Source organism: Sorex araneus, chromosome 6 (assembly GCF_027595985.1).
Source record: "Sorex araneus isolate mSorAra2 chromosome 6, mSorAra2.pri, whole genome shotgun sequence".
In the NCBI taxonomy this organism is placed as follows: domain Eukaryota; kingdom Metazoa; phylum Chordata; class Mammalia; order Eulipotyphla; family Soricidae; genus Sorex; species Sorex araneus.
The window spans coordinates 82,427,732-82,447,951 of record NC_073307.1 but is presented as its reverse complement, the minus strand read 5'-3'; the positions used below and the strand labels follow the sequence as shown (position 1 = coordinate 82,447,951).

General features: G+C 48.3%; 1 protein-coding gene across 9 annotated transcripts in view; it reads right to left on the bottom strand.

Moving 5' to 3' along the window:
• Positions 1 to 20,220, bottom strand: part of CACNA1C (calcium voltage-gated channel subunit alpha1 C) — a 691,920-nt gene that overhangs the window by 82,407 nt on the left and 589,293 nt on the right. For all 9 annotated transcript variants that reach the window (XM_055143504.1, XM_055143509.1, XM_055143508.1 and 6 more), the window contains exons 28-29: positions 19,154 to 19,312; positions 18,202 to 18,312 (exon numbers count right to left, since the gene is read on the bottom strand). In XM_055143504.1, coding sequence (XP_054999479.1) covers positions 18,202 to 18,312; positions 19,154 to 19,312 — 270 coding nt within the window. The remainder of the gene's footprint in view (positions 1 to 18,201; positions 18,313 to 19,153; positions 19,313 to 20,220) is intronic.

Sequence of the window (20,220 nt, the reverse complement as noted above, 5' to 3'; positions counted from 1 at the left end):
TGAGAAGCAAATGCCACCCAAAGTGAATGAAGTTATCATACAACTTCCAAATAACTGAACTGATATTCTTCTATTAGGAAGAGAAGTAGGTAGGCATGCCATTGAAAAGATTTTGGCATAGACAGGGAAGATGGCCATTCTGACTTTGTTAATTTTGTCTGTACAAGATTTTATTTTTCTGGGATTTTATTTTTCTATATACCTTATGTGGAGAAGCGATAACTATTTTAAAAGACTTTCTTGACTACATGGACAACTGGTCAACCAAGGAATGTCCAGAAGTTCTGGACTAGGAGTGGCATGTGGACTCTTTACAAAGAGGGGATGGGATTCTTAGGTCTGTACCATTTGCCTGAGAGGCTTGGGATGTAGCTCTGGTCTATGGCCACATGGTATATTTACTCCCAGTTCAGGAAAGTCCAGGAACATAGTAGCATTCCCATGGGGGACTGAAAATAACCTAGCACTACAAGATATTTGTGTTCTTTAAAAGTGACATTGTACTCTAAGTTTTTAAAGGAATGTTCTACAGTGGGGACAAGACAGAGAAGAACCAGTTATTCCCTCTTCTCTGGGCCTCTAGTGAGTTTCTTGAGATAGGTTCTGAAGTTGGTGGTAGAATATGCATTAAGGTCTTTTGAAAATTTTCTGGGTCTTGAAGACAGCCAACTGCTCTGTATCTTTGACTCACAAGAGTCCAAAGTCTGTATTTTGGTTTCTTTCTTGCTCTCTCCTGCTCCTTCAACTTCCCCACTTCCTAGCTGTGCCCTGGTTCCAGAGCAGCTCAGGACAAGCTGTCCTAGGGCTGTTATTCTAAGTGTGGGAGGTCAGGTCGCAGGCAAAGGGGCCTCTTAGTTCCCAGACATTTCTCAAAAAGAAAACAGGAACCTCACTATGGAGTCATTGGAATGCCAGACTTGGGAAGCAGAAGTTGGCCAGGGCCTGGGCGAGGTGAGGGTCAATTGGAAATCATGGTTTTCTAACTGGGTTCCCAGAGTACTTGTATAACAGTATCAGAGCCTTGGAGGCAGAAATTTCTCTCTCACTGAGGTCACACACCACGAACTGGACACCTCCAAGTCTCTCCTAGTTTCTCAGGTATCAGTCACAGGACAAATGGGGACTAACAACTATGAGGACCAGAGGCAGACAGCAAAAACCTCAAATGAACTATAAATAGGCCTGTGTTTTTAAATTGGATTTTGGAAAATATGAGGGGGAGAAATCACTGGATAGGAATATCATCTCCGTGACTAGAGCTATTTCAGAAGAGGTCGGGTGGGAAGCTGGAGGAAGAGAAAAGAGAGGAACTGTGACCAGAACAGGCGAGTCCAGGTGCGTTCCGCATCTCACCTAGAAAATGTGGGAAGAAAACATTACTTGGGTGTGGGGACAGGAGGAAGACAGGCTGGTGTGAGGCTCAGTGCTCAGAGGATGTGTCGGGATCTCTCATCCATCAGAGAGGCCTGAAACAAAATGTGTGAGTTGACCTTGGTCTGCAGCACCTCGGAAAGAGAAGAGAAGGGAGATCAGAGAGGTGAAGATTAACACACGGGGGTTAGTCAGTCAGCTGGTGAGCACCAGGGACAGGCCCACACCTCAAGGGACCCTGTCAGCCTCCTGGGAGGGGCATCACTTGCCTCCTTCCCCTTGGATGCACTTGGGTGTGTACAGGGCGAACATAGCCCATGTCTTCCTCATTGACAAGGCCCTCTGCCGGCAAACCATGGCTGCCTCTACTGGCCGTCTGGGCTTTCCTGAAAGAGGTTTCTGAGTCACCCCTCTGCCTTGTAGCCAGAGAGCCGGTGGGCCCACTGCAGAAACCAACAGTCTGCTCGTCGCCCAGGGCTCTGCTCTGAGGAGCTACTGACAGAGCTGGAGCGCAGGGGTGAGGAAGCACATCTGTGTGGTGAGGGTGTGACAGGATCCCTTTAAGAGGCAATTTTCACCCTGACCACCCACCCACCTCCCCGCCCCCCTCTGACTCAGGAGCCCGTCAATCCTGCAATTCTGGACCCATTTTTGGGTCCAGAAAATAGTTTCAGATCCAGTTTCAGGTCTCTGTTCCTCAGTAAATTCCCCTTCCCATTTTTCCACTATCTCCTTTGCCCCCCATTCCACACCCATTTCTGGCAATAAGGCTGAAATCAGCTCCCGAGCCTGTCCGAAAGAGACCCCTGACAAGTCCCTCTGGGCTGTCAAAGCTTCGTGTTCTTCCTGTCTCTTTCCCTCTCTCTGCTCCCCTATGCCCCTCCCTTCCCCCTTCTCCTTCTTCCCTGTCTGTCTCACTCATACATTTTTGCCCTAATCTGCTGGAAGACATTGGTCATATAGGTTTTGGACACGCAATGGAGGAAGGTGGAATGTGGGGGAAGATATCAGGTTCTTCCCCCTCCAAAGTCAGTGTGACAGGGACCCTGGTAACGCCTGCCACTCCTTATTCTGATGACCGAGTCCCAAGTGGGAGAGCAGAAGTCAGAAGGTGGTGTTGGGGGAGGGTTTGAGGGGACCCCCCTCCCACCCTGAAAGTGATGAGGCAACTTCTTAGTGTTCAGCTCTCAGCCTCAGGCAGGGGGAGGGTTACTAGGAAGGGCAGGGTTGTCAAGCTGGAGACCCTCCCCTTGCCAGGCCTACACCTCCTGATTTCAAGTGCACTTCCTTTTTCCAATTCCTGGCCCCTAAAGGTAAATTTGGGAGATGGGTACCTCCCTCTAGCTGTCTCCTGAGGATGTCTTGAGTTCAGAGCCACCCCTGAGACCCTCCATCTGCTCTATCCTCCCAATTGCTGCTGATCCCCTATGCATCGGCTGTACAGCCCAAATCCAGATTGGCTTCAGCAAGATGTTATTGGGAGAGAAAGACTTCTGCAGAAGCCTCCTCTGGTACCTCCTGCACAAATACAGATTCTGGATGTCCCTCTCCTTCGGATTCTCTGTGCCCTGCATCATTTTCATCACTGCAGTGAATCCATGTTGAAAGAAGTGTTTGGGGGTGGGGTGTCGAGGTGGTAAGAGCATGATCCCTGGATGGACGCGTGTGGGCACAGGCCCACCTCCAGCACTCACAAGCTGGTCATGAGGGTAGGAGAGAAGTGAGAAGAAAGGGGAGAGGACCTGGGTGGGGAGAAGAGGAAAGGAAAAGCAGAGGCACAGGAACGAGAAGAGGGGAGAAAGGAGAAGAGAGAGGAAAGGAAGAGAAGACAGCAGAGAATAAATGGGGAGGAGACTGGAAGAGAGGAGATGGGAAGGGAGGGGAAAGAAGAGGGGAGGGGAGTGGAGTAGCAGAGGGGAGGAGAAGGAATAAGAGGAGAGGGGAAGAAAACGAAGCGAGCAGAAGAGAGAAGGGGACTGGAAAGCAGGGGAAGAGAGGGGAAAAGAACATAAAAGGGGAAGGACAGAGAGATGAGGGGAGGGGAGGGTGGGGAGGGGAGGGGAGAGGATAGAGAAAGCACCCAGAGTGGAGCCCAGGCCTCTGCGTTCATGCAACTCACATGGAAAGCAGCATCAGTGCTCAGGAAGTGGAGAAAGTGGGTGCAGCACCCTGGGAGGGGTGGGCCAGACATGGGCTGGGGAGGGAGGCCGTGAGAGACAGCGCCCTGTGGGAGGGAGCCAGCCTCCAGGAGAAGGAGCTCTGCAGCCCAGAGATTGTGGCAGGGACACAGGCACAGCCCCTCCCTCCCCCCCTCCAAGAGCCCTGATCTTTCCTGGGTTTGGGGGTGCAGGACTGGGAGCTCGGAGTGGGGGGGGATGAACTGCAGCAGGTGGGCATGGGGGCTCTGGCGGCAGCTGGAACATGGCAGTGGCGTCTGCTGAGTGACGCCCTTGGACCATCCTGGGCCACAATGGCAACTGACACCAAGCAGAGATAATATAAATTGTATTACACTGGGATGTCATTTAGACATAAGAGTAATCAGGGAAATTGGTGGCGTCTAATGGGGAAGGCAGAACCGCAGTGCGCAGCTGCTCCTGGCCCGGCGGTCGGGAGGGGGGGTCTGGCTGCTTCCGCGGCTCCCGCCGGGATGTGTCCATCCGCTGGCGCCTGGAGTCACTCGCACAGGGACAGTTCTCAACAGCCTGGCATGGAGGGCAAAGCACGCAGGGGTGCGGGGGAGAGGTCGGCCCAAGCTCTGGGCAGAGGGAGCCTGCAGGTGAGTAGGGGCTGCTCTCAGGATTGTTCGAGAAATACACCTGAAGCAGGAGCGGCTGCACTTGATTCTTCTTTGGACGTTGGCTGTTCCTCCTTAACATCGTTTCAAAGAGCCTCCTCCACCTGTGCTCTCAGTCCTTGCCCTCCCCAGCTCTGAAGAAGCCCTGGCTGGGTGCCAGGGACCACAGGAGGTGTGGGAACGCGAACCCTGTCAGTCCTGACTCTCACAGCCCCCCTCTGCCCCCAGGAAAGACGTAAATGAAATGGGGTAAGGGTTCTGGCGGGACCTGGGGAGGGTCTTACTCTTTCTCTGTTCACGTGACAGGCTTCAGGATGCCCTAGTGTTGGCCGGGCTGAGCTCTCCAGGGCTGCCCCCGGGACTTGGGTGGAGAGGGTGCTGCCTGGACTGGGGCCAGGCCACGCACCCACGCTGCAGCTCAGGGTCCGTTCAAACGGATCCTGATGGGATCAGAGTCGCTGGGAGAGCAGAGAGCCCAAGGGGGCCTCGTGGCCCAGTGCAGTGTCCTTCTCTCGCCCCATCCTGCTGCCCTGATGCCTACTCGGGCCTGCGGGCTGAGCCGCTGAAGTCAGAGGACAACGCCCCTCAACTGCCATCATTAGAAACAGCAAGCTGGGCCCTCCTCAATGAACACAGAGAGCTGTCGCCCTCACTTCCGGGGAGTGGCCTGGGTGTGGGGGGCGCGTCGGGGACTTAGAATGCATTGTTCCCTTGCAGAGGCTCCGGAGCACTGCTGCAGCTTCTGGATGTGAAGATCCTGCAGCGCCTGGCACAGGGAGTGTGGGTGCCCCGCCCACCTTCACTGGTCGTTCACGCTCATTGTGGGGAGGCCTGTCTGACCGTGCTGCCCTTCTTCCTGCAGGCCCTGGTGGTGCCCGGCTGGGGGATCTCTCTGCCAAGCCCCCAGGTGCTGCTCGGTGAAACTTTCCCTGGGACCGGGGTGGAACCAGACTGTGTTTTCCCACTGGGCTTCTTTATGCAGCGTGAGTAATTTTCCATATTAAATAATTAAATGTAATCGCTAACACTACCCTTCCCACACGCAGGCTTTATGCAAGTCATATAATTATTATTATTATTATTTTTTATCATTCATAGTGACTCTTAAGCTCTCAAATGCCAGGCAGGAAAGAAACCTGTCACAATGTTGCAACAATATGCAAATCCCTGGGGGTAGGAGCCTAGGTGGGGAGGGAGGCCCCTCCCTGACAAAGCTCACTCCTGCCTGTCACAGCATAATGCGCAAACCTGCTACCCTGGGGGCTCTCCCAAGTAAACAGTAATCAGGGGAATTACTCGCCTACTCTCTCCAACCAGGGCTGCAGTGATCCTGAACACAGTCAAGGTGTGGTTGGCGGGGGTGGGGGTGGGGGCTGCCACTTCTGGTCTTGGACAGTTTTTCGCTTCCAACGGGGTGGAGAGTTTGGAGAGTTTTTGAAGCGTGGGGACTCTATGGATGGTGGGAACTTTGAGTCCTTAATAGATTTCGAGTGAAATGAACAGGCTGAAAAGTTCCACCCTAGCCAGAGGCAATCATACTCAATATGGGGAGCAACACTGCCCTCTAGAGGTGCTTGGGAAATCTACAAGGGGTGCTTCTCAGGGAGGCAAAACTACAGTGCCTTGGGTCTGGAGAATGGGGCCCAGGACCCTATGTGCCCTGCTTTGTGTGGCCATTATTCTCCCACACAGAGAAGTGGGCTGTCCTCACGGATTAGGACAGGCATGTGAATAAGGGAAAAAGGGTGCATCAGTTATAATCTAAGTTCTTTCTTATTCCTTGACTTTTCCCTTACATTCTGTGTGCCTGTTGTATGTGTGATGTGATGTGTGTGTGTGTGTGTGTGTGTCGTGAATTCTACTCAACATAAACTTTTGCCACTATCATTTAGGAAACACACAAATGCACATACATATGTTTTGATTGTATCTGTCTAAATGCTATTTCTTTATTATGCATAGCAAAGGTTCTTCCTCTGGCTTCTATTTAAAGTAAACTGAGGATGTACTAGTTACTGAAAACAAATTTTGTTCTCAAATATATAGAAGATCACTTTCCTAAGTCTCTACATCATTTAAGAAAGAAATATTTTATCTTGTTCTTGGAGTTTTTTAGTTGAGTTTTCCAGCCAGTGAGAAAACAGAAAATCATTCAACCCAAGTTACATTCGTCTTTCTAATGGTAGTTTTATCTGCACCGAACTTTGGTCATTAACCAGACACTGAGCATGAGTCAGGTCCCAAGGAGCAGCCCCCACAGTGTTCCTCAGATAAACACGCCCAAATACACTCCCGGGACACAGAGACTAATTTCTTTCTGAGTAGAAATGTCCCATGCGTTGCAGGACAGTTAATTTCCTTGGCTCCAGCCACTCAATCCAAAGTGTCACCTCGACCTCCTTAATCAGATTTACAAACCTGTGTTCTATGGAACACAGTCCTATAACCTGATCATTACAAAGGAAAACAAAACAAAATACAATCAGTGTGAAAGAACAAACCCCAAACAAGGATCTATTCATCCAACAGGGCAGGATATAGCTTGTACAATAACCTCATAGCTTGTACTCTGACCTCTGACCTCGGCAATCTGCATCAGAAACTCTGTCCTGCACCCAGGACACCTGAACCCTGGTCTCCTCTAGGGGATCGGGTCAGGTTCATCAGCACTGCCCCTGATGGCAGCTGTGTGGGCCACTGTCCCCTAATCTTCCAGCTACCAGGGATGAACAGAGAGAGTGGGTGGAGAATTTCCTCCTGAAGCGGGAGTTTCCTCTTCAGCTATTAGTGTTTTTAGTGAAATTAGGAGCTGCATCCATTTTTGATGTTTGTTTTTTCGTTTTGGGTCACACCCAGCAATGCTCAGGGGTTACTCCTGGCTCTGCACTCAGGAATTAGTCCCAGCAGTGCTGGGGGACCAACGTGAGATGCTGGGAATCGAACCAGGATTGGCCATGTGCAAGGCAAACGGAAACGGCCTACCCGCTGTGCTGTGGCTCCAGCCCCCAGAGCTGCATCCATCTGGCCATTAAAGCGACACCTCAGTTTCTCCCAGGAGTTGCTGTCTGTGGAGATCAGCTCGTGGCACTCTCCGACATGCGTGGGGCTAGTTCAGGAGCTGCAGGTGGCAGCGTTGGGTGGTAGGAAGATGGGTACGAGAGAGGATTCCACCACTCTTCAGTGCCCTGCTTGATGCCCTTTCCTTGCTCTCACATCCTGTCACCTCCGGGGGATGGCACACCTTGCTTCTGTCCACCTTCCTCCGTCCGTCTCTACTACCCCCGCTGCATCTCTGGGAGCCTGTGCCCACCTGCCCAGCTCCTGCTTCACACCACTCTGTTCTACAAAGTCCGAGTGCTGCTCAGAAATACAATAGGGGGTAGAATTCCCTCACCTGAGCCCCCTGCTCTGTGGTTTCTGGGGGCAGCCAGGGTAAATCTGCGCCCCCTGCTGGCCCTGAGGGTGTGTGTGGCTTTGGTCCTGCCTTCACCTCCTGTTCATGCACCTGTGCTCATATTCCCAAATAAGCTCAATACACCTTCAGGCCTTTGCTTTTCTTTCTGTCTGAAATGTTTCCCTCTAGCCCAGACTAGTTAGTACCTTCCTGGCCACTGTATCTAATGTAGGTGCCTCGAGGGGTCCTTATCCCCCTGTGTGACCCATGTCCTATTTATTTATTAACATCTTCTGCACTATGCTGTAAGTTCAGCAAAGAGGGTTCAACATTGCTGTGTGGTCCCATTTATACGAGGAAAGAAAGCAAGAGGATGACAAAGCAGGGAACTTGCGAAAAAGCCACATTCAATTCAGCATAAAGGAAGATTTCTCAGAGCTGCCTTTAGCAAGAGGGAAACTATAAAAAGTAGGAAGGTGTAGAGATTTCTGCACTGATGGAAGATTGGAGATGTTAGTGGTGTTTTTTGACATTAATATTCTGGTTCTCTTTTGCCTTGTTCTCTAATTCTGTAATGCTCATTCATTCATTCATGCATGTATGCATGCATTAAACTTTTCCTAAATGCATCTCATGGGATGGAAAAATGCATATGGAATAGTTCTGCTTTCAAGGAATTCAGTGATTTAATTTTTGTTTCCATTACTCTCAAATGGCCTCTGTGTAAGGGTGTGCACACATATGCATAAATACAAGGCTATATTAGACTATTGTTTCACTTTCCTGAGCCACTATAGATGACGATCCCCTTTTCAGAGAGTACCATCATTTTAGACGTAAAGAGGAAAACCAGAAGACTAAAGCCAATCCAGGGAAACGGAGGCCAAAGACAGAATGGGAAATCAAGTGGTCAAGGCCGACTTGAGACCTCCAGGAAGTGGTAGGACACAGGGTTGGAGTGACTGCATTGATTTTCTTAGAGCTGCTACCAAAGAATTGCTCATTTTCATGTTTATCCGCTGGTAGGACCAAAAGACTTTCAAGACTTTTTCTTTTGTGGTGCTAGGGACTGAATTCAAGTTTCCATATGTGCAGGACATGTACTCTGTCACTGAACTTCATCTCTGACCCCAAGGGCACTTAGAAGGAAGGAAATTCACTGTGTCGAGACACAAGTCAGCTTATTTTCATTTTAAATTTAATTTTTTTTCTCAGTCAAACCTGTCTGTGCTTGCAGATTACTCCTGACTCTGTGCTCAGGGATCACTCCAGATGGGCCTTGGGGAGCCAGGTAAGATTAGTGCCTTGCCTGCTACCCAATCTCTCCTACCCCACATTCATTATTTCAGTGACCTTATAGTGGAAAGAACCTGACTTTTTATTAACTCCAATAAAATATTACCAAATGGGGTTGGAGAGATAGTGCAGGGATTAAGGTTCAATCCCTGGCACCATGTGGTCCACCAAGCACCACTTGGTATAGCCATGGAGGTTCTGAGCACTGCCAGGTGGCCCTGGAACCACAGGGCCTGATAGCTTCATGCCCTTGGATCTATGACCTGGCTGGTTGACTGAGAATTATCAGGAAGCGCCCCACACTTCCTGCACAATGCTTGAGTGAGCACCCTCTGCCTAAATAATCTAAAAAACAACATAAAAAATAAACAACAACTTGGTTCTGTGTTCCTGAACACACCACTTAGATTTCCTCTGACCTTTGGTTTCCTGAAGGATTAACTTAAGATAATCAATGGGGAATATCTGGTACGATGTCTAATCTTTACTACTTTAGATATATTACGTCCTTCCCTCCTGGCTTCATAGGTTAATGTGTTTCTTCATTGATAATGAAGAGCCAGCCAAGCTACTGAGAGTGTCCCGCCTGCACGGCAGAGCCTGGCAAGATATCCATGGCATATTCGATATGCCAAAAACAGTAACAACAAGTCTCACAATGAGACATTACTGGTGCCCACTAGAGCAAATCGATGAACAACAGGACAACAGTGCTATAGTGCATTGATTATGTATTGACTATTGCTTCTATCTTAAGTAGGAATATAAGGAAAACTATGAATTCAAGTTGATCCAGTGGTAGATGAGAGTGAAGTATGGACTCTCAGTCCAGTTTATACAGATCAAAGTCAGAGTGGGGGAGTCCGATCTGAAAGCAAACTAGGCAAATCTGGGGTCACCAGCTCACTTGTCACTGGGTGTCTTTAGTACCAAGCATACAAGCATAGTGCCAAGTACACTGGATACTCAAACAACATCTGTTGGGATATTGTTGAACTTTACGCTGTAGCAAAACACAAATAAAACACTCTGGGAAAGATTTCTTAAAAAATAAAAAACATGGTGGTGTGGACCTGGCAGTTTGATGCCTAGGGCCCACAGTGCTCAGGGGCCTTCTAGGCCTATATCCAGGGGTTCTGGGGGCCATGTGGTGCTGGGGATCAAACTTGGGACCTTGTGCATGCAAGGCATGCATTCCACACTTTTCAGCTATTGCCTTGTCCCTAAGAAATAAATTTTTGTTGTTATAAGCTAACCAGCTGTGTTCTAACAACCAGAATAAAACAAGATAACAATCATCTCACTCGGAGACATGGATGAAACAAGTGCCTGTAGGCACCATACACCCTCCTCACTCGCCCCTGGTGCACTCAACATGATTCTGAAGTGGGACCTAGGCTTCTGTGCCTCAATCTATCAGAATTTTCTCTCCTGAAAGGATCTGGAGACATCTGATGATTAAGGAAGGAAATGAATCCACTTTTTTCTTGTGAAAAATAAAAGTCTTGCAAAAACCAGTGCTTCATGCAGTAATGATGACAAAATTAAAGCTATTCAAAGAGGGAATTATTGGTGAGTGGTGCCTTGAGAGCAAGAAGGATAACTGGAGAGAAAATAGATTTAACCTGGCAATGCAATTATTTGCTTAAAACAGATCAAGTTTCTAGAAGAGTGTCAGCTTACAAGGAGAGGAAGTGGCCCCACTCTGCATCCTTTTTGACTGACCATCACCTTTCTTCTCAATGCCCTTTGCTGGACGCCACAGAACTCTGGTATTTCCATTAGCAGTCCAGGGAAAGTGTGCAGAAACTCAGTCTTGCCTACCCTGGAGAGGAAGTCAACTACACAGAGAGGCCCAGGCCAGAGAGATTCCGTTGGTCTTCCTGGCCCTTCGGTGTCAGGCTTGGGGAGATTTTGCCTCTCATTCCCTCAGCTCTAGCTGCTCCACAGATGCTGGAGTTTTCTCAGGTGTGGGGCCAGGAGCCAGGTCTCTGGGCTGATTAATGGCCACTTTAACATAGGCTGGTGCCAGCCTTTGTTCTGCACTTCTGTTTCTTTCAGAGTTGGCACCAGTTAGGAACCTGTCCTTTGGTAAACCCCACTCACCTTCTTGGGAGGCAGGGAAGCAGGAAGTCTACTTGATTTTGGAAGTCACAATTGAAACAGGAACTTTCTGGCCGGGCACAAGAGCAGCTAGGCTCAGAAATGACAAAAGCAGCTTCTTTCCCAGGTCAAACCCGTCCATCTGCCTTGGGACCTGCGGCCTGTGTGGCCGATAGAGGCTGCCTCCTTGCCTCTTCCCAGGCTTGGACCCCTGGACCTTTTCTGCAGAGCAGCCACTCCCAGAAGACGAAACACCAATGTTTCAGATGGGTGCATGCCAGAATTCAATCGTCAGGCTTAGAAGCCTCCCTCACGCCCTGTGGACCCCTGGCTGACTGCAGAATTTGCACCCTGATATTTCAGTGTGAGTGAGGGAAAAGAATGTTGGACATGGAAGTAAATAAGGTTCCAGTACTGGAGGTTCCAGGCGTGGATAAAGTTAGCAGGCGATGCCAGAGCAAGGGCCTCTCCAGACACCCTCGCTGTGCTGCAGCAAACCCTCTGCTCACCCCCGTGTGAATCTGCCTCCACACTGCCCTCATCTTCCCCTTGGACTACAAGCCCAGTGAAAGGAAGTTACCTACTTCCCCACCTTGGCAGGGCCGATGTCCACTCTGGGGGGAGCAGACAATCCTCCCCAGCAGAGGAAAAATTATCCCACGAACAACATTAAGTAGAGCCAAGAAAGCCTGTGAACCACTAGAAGCCATCGGAAGGCAAGGACCCCTAAGCCTCAAGGCGGTGTCTGAAACAAGGGAAGACTGGGGGCGGTGGGGAAAACCCCTCTAAGAAGTGGAGACATGATGCAGAGCAGCAGGCCTCGTTCAGGGCTCCTTGGTGCTGCTCCTCTCGGTGTGGCTCGGCTGGTGAGTCCAGGCCAGGCTCTGTGCAGCTCTGTGCTGGCAGAGTGGGTGGGCGGGGGGCTTTGGGCCTCCCTAGCTTCATCCAGCTCTGATCCTGGAAGCATCACATGTATGAGACCCCTTGGTCAATGGACTGGCTCATTTTTGCTCCCAGACAAGGGGATAGCCAAGGGGCCCTCAATCCTGGACAGCAGACTGAGAAAGGGGCAGTGGGTGCTTGGTCAGCACCAGCCATGGCCACCAACTTCAGCCTCTTTCTGCACCTGTTTTCTGAGGAGAGCCAAGGCTTTACTGCCTGCATTACCTCATTCCTGAAAGCTAACAGGGGCACCTCAGAGCCCTCAACGCAAAGAAAATATTGTGGCGGCTGAAGGCATGGCCCGCAGTTGACTGGCACTGTGAAAATGCTGATGGGATCCTCAGTGTTTGTGGGCAGGCGATGGGAATCACAGTCCTAGACAGTTTCTATGGCATGATGGAGGTGGGCAAGGGAGCCAGAGGGCATTGTGAGGAGGCTGTGATGGAGCTGCAAGGCATCACTTAGAAAGGGGTATCAAAACTGTGCCCATTGGGGATGGAGCAATAGTACAACAGGTAGGGCATTTGCCTTGCATGCAATTCCCAGCATCCCCATTTGGTCCTCCGAGCACCTCCAGGAGTAATTCCTGAGTGCAGAGCCAGGAGTAACCCCTGTGCATAGTCAGGTGTGACCCAAAAAACAAAACAAAACAAACAAAAAAACCACAACTGTGGACATAAGTCTCTGATCATTCCCCCAAGATGTACAAGCACAAGGCTTTGTACCCCTGGGAAGGGTTGTTGAAGACAAGGTGGTTGATCAAGATTTCAGTTTCTACAGGGCATTAAAAGTCTAATTAGAAAACCTCAGAAACTCAGGACTAGAAGGGAAAGTGACTGATTTCCTGATTCAACAGGGACTGATACAAGAGTCCACTTACAGCAGAAGGCTAAGTATAGACCACACGTGGGAGTGTTCCTGTCCTGGGAGGGACCAGTGGAGGACCGGGGTGAGGCCTGAGCTCACACGGAGGGCACCTCAGTGTTTGCAGGCACAAGCACTGGGAGATCCCAAGCAGACACCCTTACTGGGTCCACAGGACTTCCGCTATGACGAGTCCATTCTGGTAGAGATGGATTCAGGTTGGAGGAAGAGGATGAGAGACACCACCCGGACTCATGAAGCCAGAGCAGCTGGGCTACAGAGAGCGAGCCAGGGCGAGGATAACAGAATTTGGAAGGTCATGGGAAAGAGGCAGTATCCAGAGCTGCACAACCTCTCGTCAGCCGCTAGAAACTCATGGGGCTATCTAAATGCAAATTCAGAGGAACACAAATTACCACTCAGTTCCCCAGCTGCACTGGCCTGATTTCAAGTACTCAATAGCCACAGGAGGCTAGTGGCTTTATTGCAGACAGGGGCTGTGGAACATTCTCATTAGATGGGCTAGTCCATAACCCTCACTTCATCCTGTAGGTCTGAAGTGCCTCGGGGCCCTGATTCGTTCACGATAGGAACGAGAGCCCAGAGGCCTCAGGAGCTCGTGTCTGTGGAAGTCAAGGCCCAGCACGGTCAATGAGCCTTTTCGCTTGTCTCTCTGGACTAGTCTCAGGCTGGGAGTGAGTAGAAATGGCAGGCCAAGGCTTTGCTTTGCTTCTGAGGCCACACCTGCTTTGTGCTCAGGCATCATTGTGTTGGTGCTTGGGGGACCATATGAAGTTGCCAGCCATGAAACATGGCCGGCTGTTTGCAAAGCAAATGCCTTACGTGCTTAACCTATCTGTATGGAGGTACCTAAGGCTTAGATTAGAGAGGCTGCTAGGGTCACATCCTCTTCAGTGTCCTCCCCTCGGAGATACTAAGAGACAGTGAGCATTGGTTTGTTAATTCCAGCTTATTAAGCCGATATCCCCGCCCCCCCCCCCCCCACATGGCCCAAACTCTTCAATCAGGCTATGCCTTTAATTCTGGGCTTCCTGATTTCAACTGAGAAGATGCCAGTTCTTCCTCCTCCATCATGCTTGCTGAGTCATTGTCAGCCGCAAATTTCAGGCAACTAAGTGATGTCATCAATCCTTCTGGTACTCAATCCTATAACTGACAGTGGAAATTCCGTGACTGGCTCTGCTTGAAAACCAGGGTCTGCCTGCTCCTTCCAACTGCCAATAGTTTCCTAAATAGGTGAAGCCTTGGACCATCCAGCAGCATCCTCTTGGCCTCGAGAGCTAGGCTCCCTCTTATGCCATCCATGCCTTCAGTGGAAGTTCAACCTGGACTTTTAATTGGGATTTTACTGATAAACATAAGGAGAATTCGAATCAACTTGCAGAAAAATAACATCTTGAGGATTCCAATCATAAATAGGACTTATCTTTTCATTTGCAGTTTTCTGTGAACTTTCTCTGCAAAATTTCATCATTTTCTCTGTACAAATCCTCAATGATTATATAAATTGTATTTCTAGACAGAGCTGTTATCAGGGATTATCATAAATATTATCTTTTCTTTTAGTGTGTGTCTATGGTGATACATTTTGGCTTATGACAGGGAATCAATTCAGCTATTTAGTTACCTTCAGGTCATCCAAACTAAACTTCCATGCTTACCAACTAGGACAACTAGAGGCTACATAATCATTTAGGACCCCATTACCATCTACTTCTCTCCTAGCTAATCCTCCTACTTCTAGGGGGAAGGGTTTCCTTTTGCTTGCTACAAGGTAAAGGTTCAAATCAATTCTCAAGTCCAGTCAAATTTATCATTGATTTTCTCTTTCCAGATCCCTGAAGATTTGGGCAGGGGACTATGTTGTGTGAGACTTTAGTTCACCCCTAATTTGAATGTGTGTGTTTTGAACATGAACTTAAGGGGCAGGGCAGCTGGATTTAAGCCAGGCATTTATTGTAATCAATGGATTTTCCATGGAGTGGTGAGAAGAATTAGAAATGAAGAACTGGGCTTCTCAGTCACCCTAAAAACAATGAAAGAAGGAAGCAAGAGTACAAGCTGACTAAACCCACAACCAACCACCCATCAACGGAGACTGAAAGGACAGACAAGAAAATTCAAGCAGTGGCAACTTCAGATGACTTGTCCTGACCCTTGTCCAAACTCAGCTTGTCCATATCTTGCTGCCTAACTGCCCCAGCTAATGCTTACAGGTGCAAATACACTCACACCACATCATAGTGCCGGCCCTGCAGGGGAACCCAAAGGTATAATAGAATCCACTTGCAGCTGAGCTATGAAAGCTGTTCTGTATTCCATGTCCATTTCAGAAACAAGTAGTTTCTTTCCAATAATGTCTGGCTTGGTTTTCTGCCTGAGACTTTAGGGGATGCTTCTTAAGTTTATTCCCAAGGACTTAGCTCAATGATACCCTTGCTTTCCAAATTGTTTCTTCCAACTGGTCAGTTTTCTGTGGTCAGCCAGACCTGGGGACTTGACTGCTCCATTGCAAGAAGATTCCCCTTTCATGGTATTCTCAGAACAGATGCAAGTTACGTTCTCTTTACATCACTGACTGCTCTGGTTCCACGTGAGAGTTTCTAGGATGGTTCTCTTCCTTGCTTAGATGTCTCTTGTTTTAAACAAATTCTCTCACTGAGAAAACTAATGTGTAAGGGGACACTGTATACCTTACAGCAGTATTTCTCAACTGGGGTTATTGGGCCCCATAAACCGCCCCCCGCCACCAAGATAGCCCATGAGAGCCACAGTTTCAAACTGCATAAATAAGGCAGGGCATAGAATGAATATAGGGGCCAGCTGGTCAGATGGGAGCTGAGGACACATAGGAAGAAAACAAGGTCAGAAGGGGCTCACAGAAAAAAGTTGAGAACACTGGTTTAGACCACCATGACTGGTTAGTTCCTTGAGAAATGGTGTGCTCCTTGAACTACAGGATTTAGGCCTTGTATCCTTCAGGAAGAGGCTCCTGCAGGAATTGATTTACTTTGTTTCTTGGGTGGATTTGTCTAGGACAATCTATTGCCCAGGAGGCATGATTCAGCTAGTCTACTGTGGACTGCATCAGACCTCATCAGAAATACATCTGAGTCAATTGTGGGATGACTCAAGGCTTTGAAATATTTAAACCCCCTGCCTCACGAAAGCAGGTGAGAATGAAGCCAGTCATCCTGTCAGAGGCTATTGTTTGAGGCTGAAGCTAAGTTTGACCTGACTCTGCATTTCCAGCATCACTGGTGGAGTTGTAGTGGGCCTGGAGCTTCAAGGCAGAATGAGAACACGCATGGACCTGTGAGTCCCATGGGTCCTTCTGAGGTGGACAGGGACATTCAGTGCTTCTTTTTGGGCCTCTTAATGGGACTGGACTTGGGAAAGTAAGTACAAAAAGTATCTCCTGGACATTAGAATTATCACTGGATGACTTTCATTAGGTGTGTTCTCCAAAAATTATCCAAGATCCATAAGTGTTCTCTGAGTGACAGGAAGAATCAACACTGTGAGAACAACATATTGTCTTGGATGTCCCTCAACAGTTGCGTCCTTCTTTCCAAAAAGTACCCAGCAGAACACTTGACAAGGAAAGACACTTGCTAATAGCTTGGAGTAATGAAAAACATTTAGACTATAAAATCAGAGGTACTAGATTCTAACCCCAGTACTGTCCCTTGGTAAATGCATAATTAATACCACACTCCATTGTTCTGAGCTTTACTCCACCTTCCCTAAAGTGGGAATGCTAATAGCTTTATTAAGGGGTATTTTGAGAATTACATACAATAAGGTATGTGTCGCACATGTTTAGTTATCAAGAAATGTTAGTTGAATACTAATTCAAAGATGATGCTTAGCTTGTCAATGAGCATGACTCTAACATCAATCTTTGAACTAGTAAAATTGTAATTATGAATGGAATATATTAGATCCAAGGAGATAATCAAAGGGCTGGAGCACATGTCTGGCATGTGGAAGCCCTGAGTTCGATCCCTGGTACCTCCTGCCCCCAAGCACTGGTGAGTCTAAGCACTGAACCATGCAGCCTGCTCAGCCAGTAGAGTATCACTGGCTCCCAGAACACTGTGTAGGAGCATCCCTCTCTGAAAAAATAACAAATTTGATTGCCAGAAACTCTCCCCTTTGCCTCCTGTTGGTTTATGTTGCATCTGGAAAAAAACTAATAAAGGAAGGGGAGAAAGTTTAGAAAGATGAGAAGTTTTGTCAAATCTATAATTGTACAAGAATTTTAGAAGCAGTTCTTAGCACTCTCTGAGGTATTCTGGTAGAGAGGTGGGACCAGAAGTTGTTGGCTAACCCCCCTCAGTAGGAGCTGCCCAGCCTGTGAATTCCAGGCCAGTGGGTGCAAAGCTCTGGAACTATCTTCCAGGGCAGAAATTGGATAGTCCAGCTCAGTTCTGACCACCTCATCATCCAGGACAATGGGTGGGCTAGGCAGGGCACAGATAATCCAAGATGACAGGTAGTCCAGTCTTTGTTACCTTGTCTCATTCAGCCAATGCTTCTACTCTCTCCCTGTCTTGTTTTGTTTTGTTTTTTATTTGACTAGATGATTCTTACTACAGAGTCAAGCTTGGGCATCTGGCAGTAATTTCTCTGAACTACAAAGTATATTGAAGCAATTAACAGACCCTGAGATGGGGACCAAATGGTCCCTGTGGATGGAGCAGAGAGCTCGGGGCTGAGCTCTTGAGGCTGGTCTGTGTGATTGATAAAATGGGAGGAAGAGAGGACAGAGACCTGAATGGACCTGGGGACCTGGATCTTGACAGATATGCTTTGCCATTCTGTAGTATATTTTCCTTGAGATTATGAACTTGGTGACAGGCACAGAGAGTTAGTGAAAAATGAGAGCAGAAGGACCATCACTTGCCTCCCTTAGAAGAAAAGGCTCAGCTTAGATAGGAATCTATTTCCCATATATCCCATTCATCATCTAGATCAGAAGTTCCCAAATTGATTTGGCCTACCACCCCCATGACAGGAAAAATTTCGTCCAGGGCCTTCATGAAAATTTACCTTCATTAAGAGAACAAGCAGAAAGCACTCTCAATATCCCCAGATGCAACTACCAACCCCATCCTCCACATTACCCCAGAGCCCTAGCTCCTAGGGGGTGGTATCGTCCACTTTGGGAAACACTGGTATAGATTGAATGAGCTGAGATTGAGATTCTGTTCCACAGAGTTGACCTGGTTCAATCAACCCTTGATAGTTTTAGGAGCTAGAGCATTTATCATGGGAGAAGGGATGGTCCTTCATTGATTATTTCTGTCCCTCATTCTCCTTCTTTTGATCCTGGCACTCCCCTCACCCTTACATCCCTCTGGCACCTGTGGTCCAGCTATGGACCAGATGCTTTCTCTCAGAGGCCTACCTTGGGTTTGAAGGCAATGAGCTTCAGAATCATCTCCACGGTGAAGAGGCCAGTGAAAAGCATGTTGAGGATATTCATGGCGATTTTGAACAGACAGCTCTGACCGTAGTGCTGAGGGGAAAGGAGGACCCATGAAAACAGGCTGGATATCACTATTCTTTAACAGAGATCTTCCTTCTACCATGCTTTGGAGAGATAGCCACATCTCTGAAGGTAATCTGGTGAACCCAAGAAACCGGACACATTCTTATTTCCTTTTCTGCCATCTCTGAAACAGTGGTGGGCAGAGTTCTGTGTTCTGAGCTCAGGCTCTGTTTATCAACCCCATGGGAACTCCTGGCACTCGAGTGAGTGTGCCCATAAGTGGAAAGGAGGCTGTAGCTTTAACCTCCCTCCACAGCCCAAGAATTTATGACAATAACAAATGCATCAAGATACCCCTCTGGGGGCTGGGGCAATAGTACAGCGGGTAGGGCGTTTGCCTTGCACGCGGCCAACCTGGGTTCGATTCCCAGCATCCCATATGGTCCTCTGAGGAGTGCCAGGGGTGATTCCTGAGTGCAGAGCCAGGAGTAACCCCTGTGCATTGCCAGGTTTGACCCAAAAAGCAAAAAATAAATGAATAAAAGATACCCCTCTATTCTCTCCCTCCTGTCTCTTTCCACTTCATCCTTGCAGGGCCCGATGGTTCATTTTTAAGATCTTAGGAAGACCATCCTTAAAAGGGACTTTGTCTTTCTCAGAGAAGGAAGAGGTGGAGGCTCTTATTCCCTCTGCCACCCTTGGTAAACATGAATGTAGAAAACCAGCGACAATAGTGCAGCCCTTTCATGCTTCACCTTTTCACCACCACATCCCTCAGCCACACACACACACACACACACACACACACACACACACACAATTTCTTTCCCATGCAGGCTTCATGAAACCAGGGTCCCCCTGGACTGACCTGCATGGCCAAGCAGATGGTGTTGAGCAGGATGAGGACAAACATCAGGTACTCAAAGTAGGTGGAGTTGACAACATACCACACTTTGTACTGGTGTTGGTTCTTGGGGATGTACCTCCGCAGGGGCCGAGCCTTAAGGGCATATTCCACACACTGTCGCTGGAAGGGGTTGGTGGGGAACAGGAATGGGAAACAATGGGGTTAGTTACCTGAATGATGTGGGGGGGGATGAAAGAGGAAGGTGTGACATAGATGAAACATTACTTGGAGTAGGTTCACTGGGAGGCAGGAACCTATTCCTCTAGCTCCTTATGGATTTGAGCTGAAATTTGGACATAATTTTTTCCCATAATTCCTGTAATCAAGGAGAGAATCTCCACTTGATATAGATTGTAGTCAAGGGATCCGTATCTCACCACCACTACCACAGTTTTTTTTTTTGTTTGTTTCAATAACTGATCTACAGCCTGGTGTTTGATAAATCCTTTTTTTTTGCCTTAGACTCATCATGGGAGAACTCCCCTTCTCAGTTGTCCTTTCCTGTCCTTATTTACTAGTGTTCACAATCAGAAGATAACTTTTGGCGAGGGGGTAAAATCTTGGACTAGTATCTTGGGACTCTGGCATTAGATCTGATTTATTTCCTGGCACTATAAGCAGATATCCAAGCCAGAAATAAGGGATCCTCCAAACTGTCGATCACCCCAGCCTCCACATCCAATCTCTAAGCTTCAGAGATATTTATTATTGACTCCTACTCTTTCCTCACCACCATTAAACTTCAGGGAGACTGGGCCCTACACCTCTCTCAACTACACTTTCTAATTACTCTTCTTTCCACTCTTACTTCTGACCCAAAGTCCCTCCAGCTGCCAGAGTGGTGGGTCTGGCTATAAACCCAAGATATTGATGCCCAAACCATTGATGGTTCAGCTGGTATAGCTGGGGTATAACTGAGAAAACTGTACTAGTTCGTCCCCACCTATGGACTTGGTCCCATCATCCTCATTGACAAAGAATGATGATTTGTCTCTTGGATTCTTCCCTTCAGGGATCTAGTGGAAGTA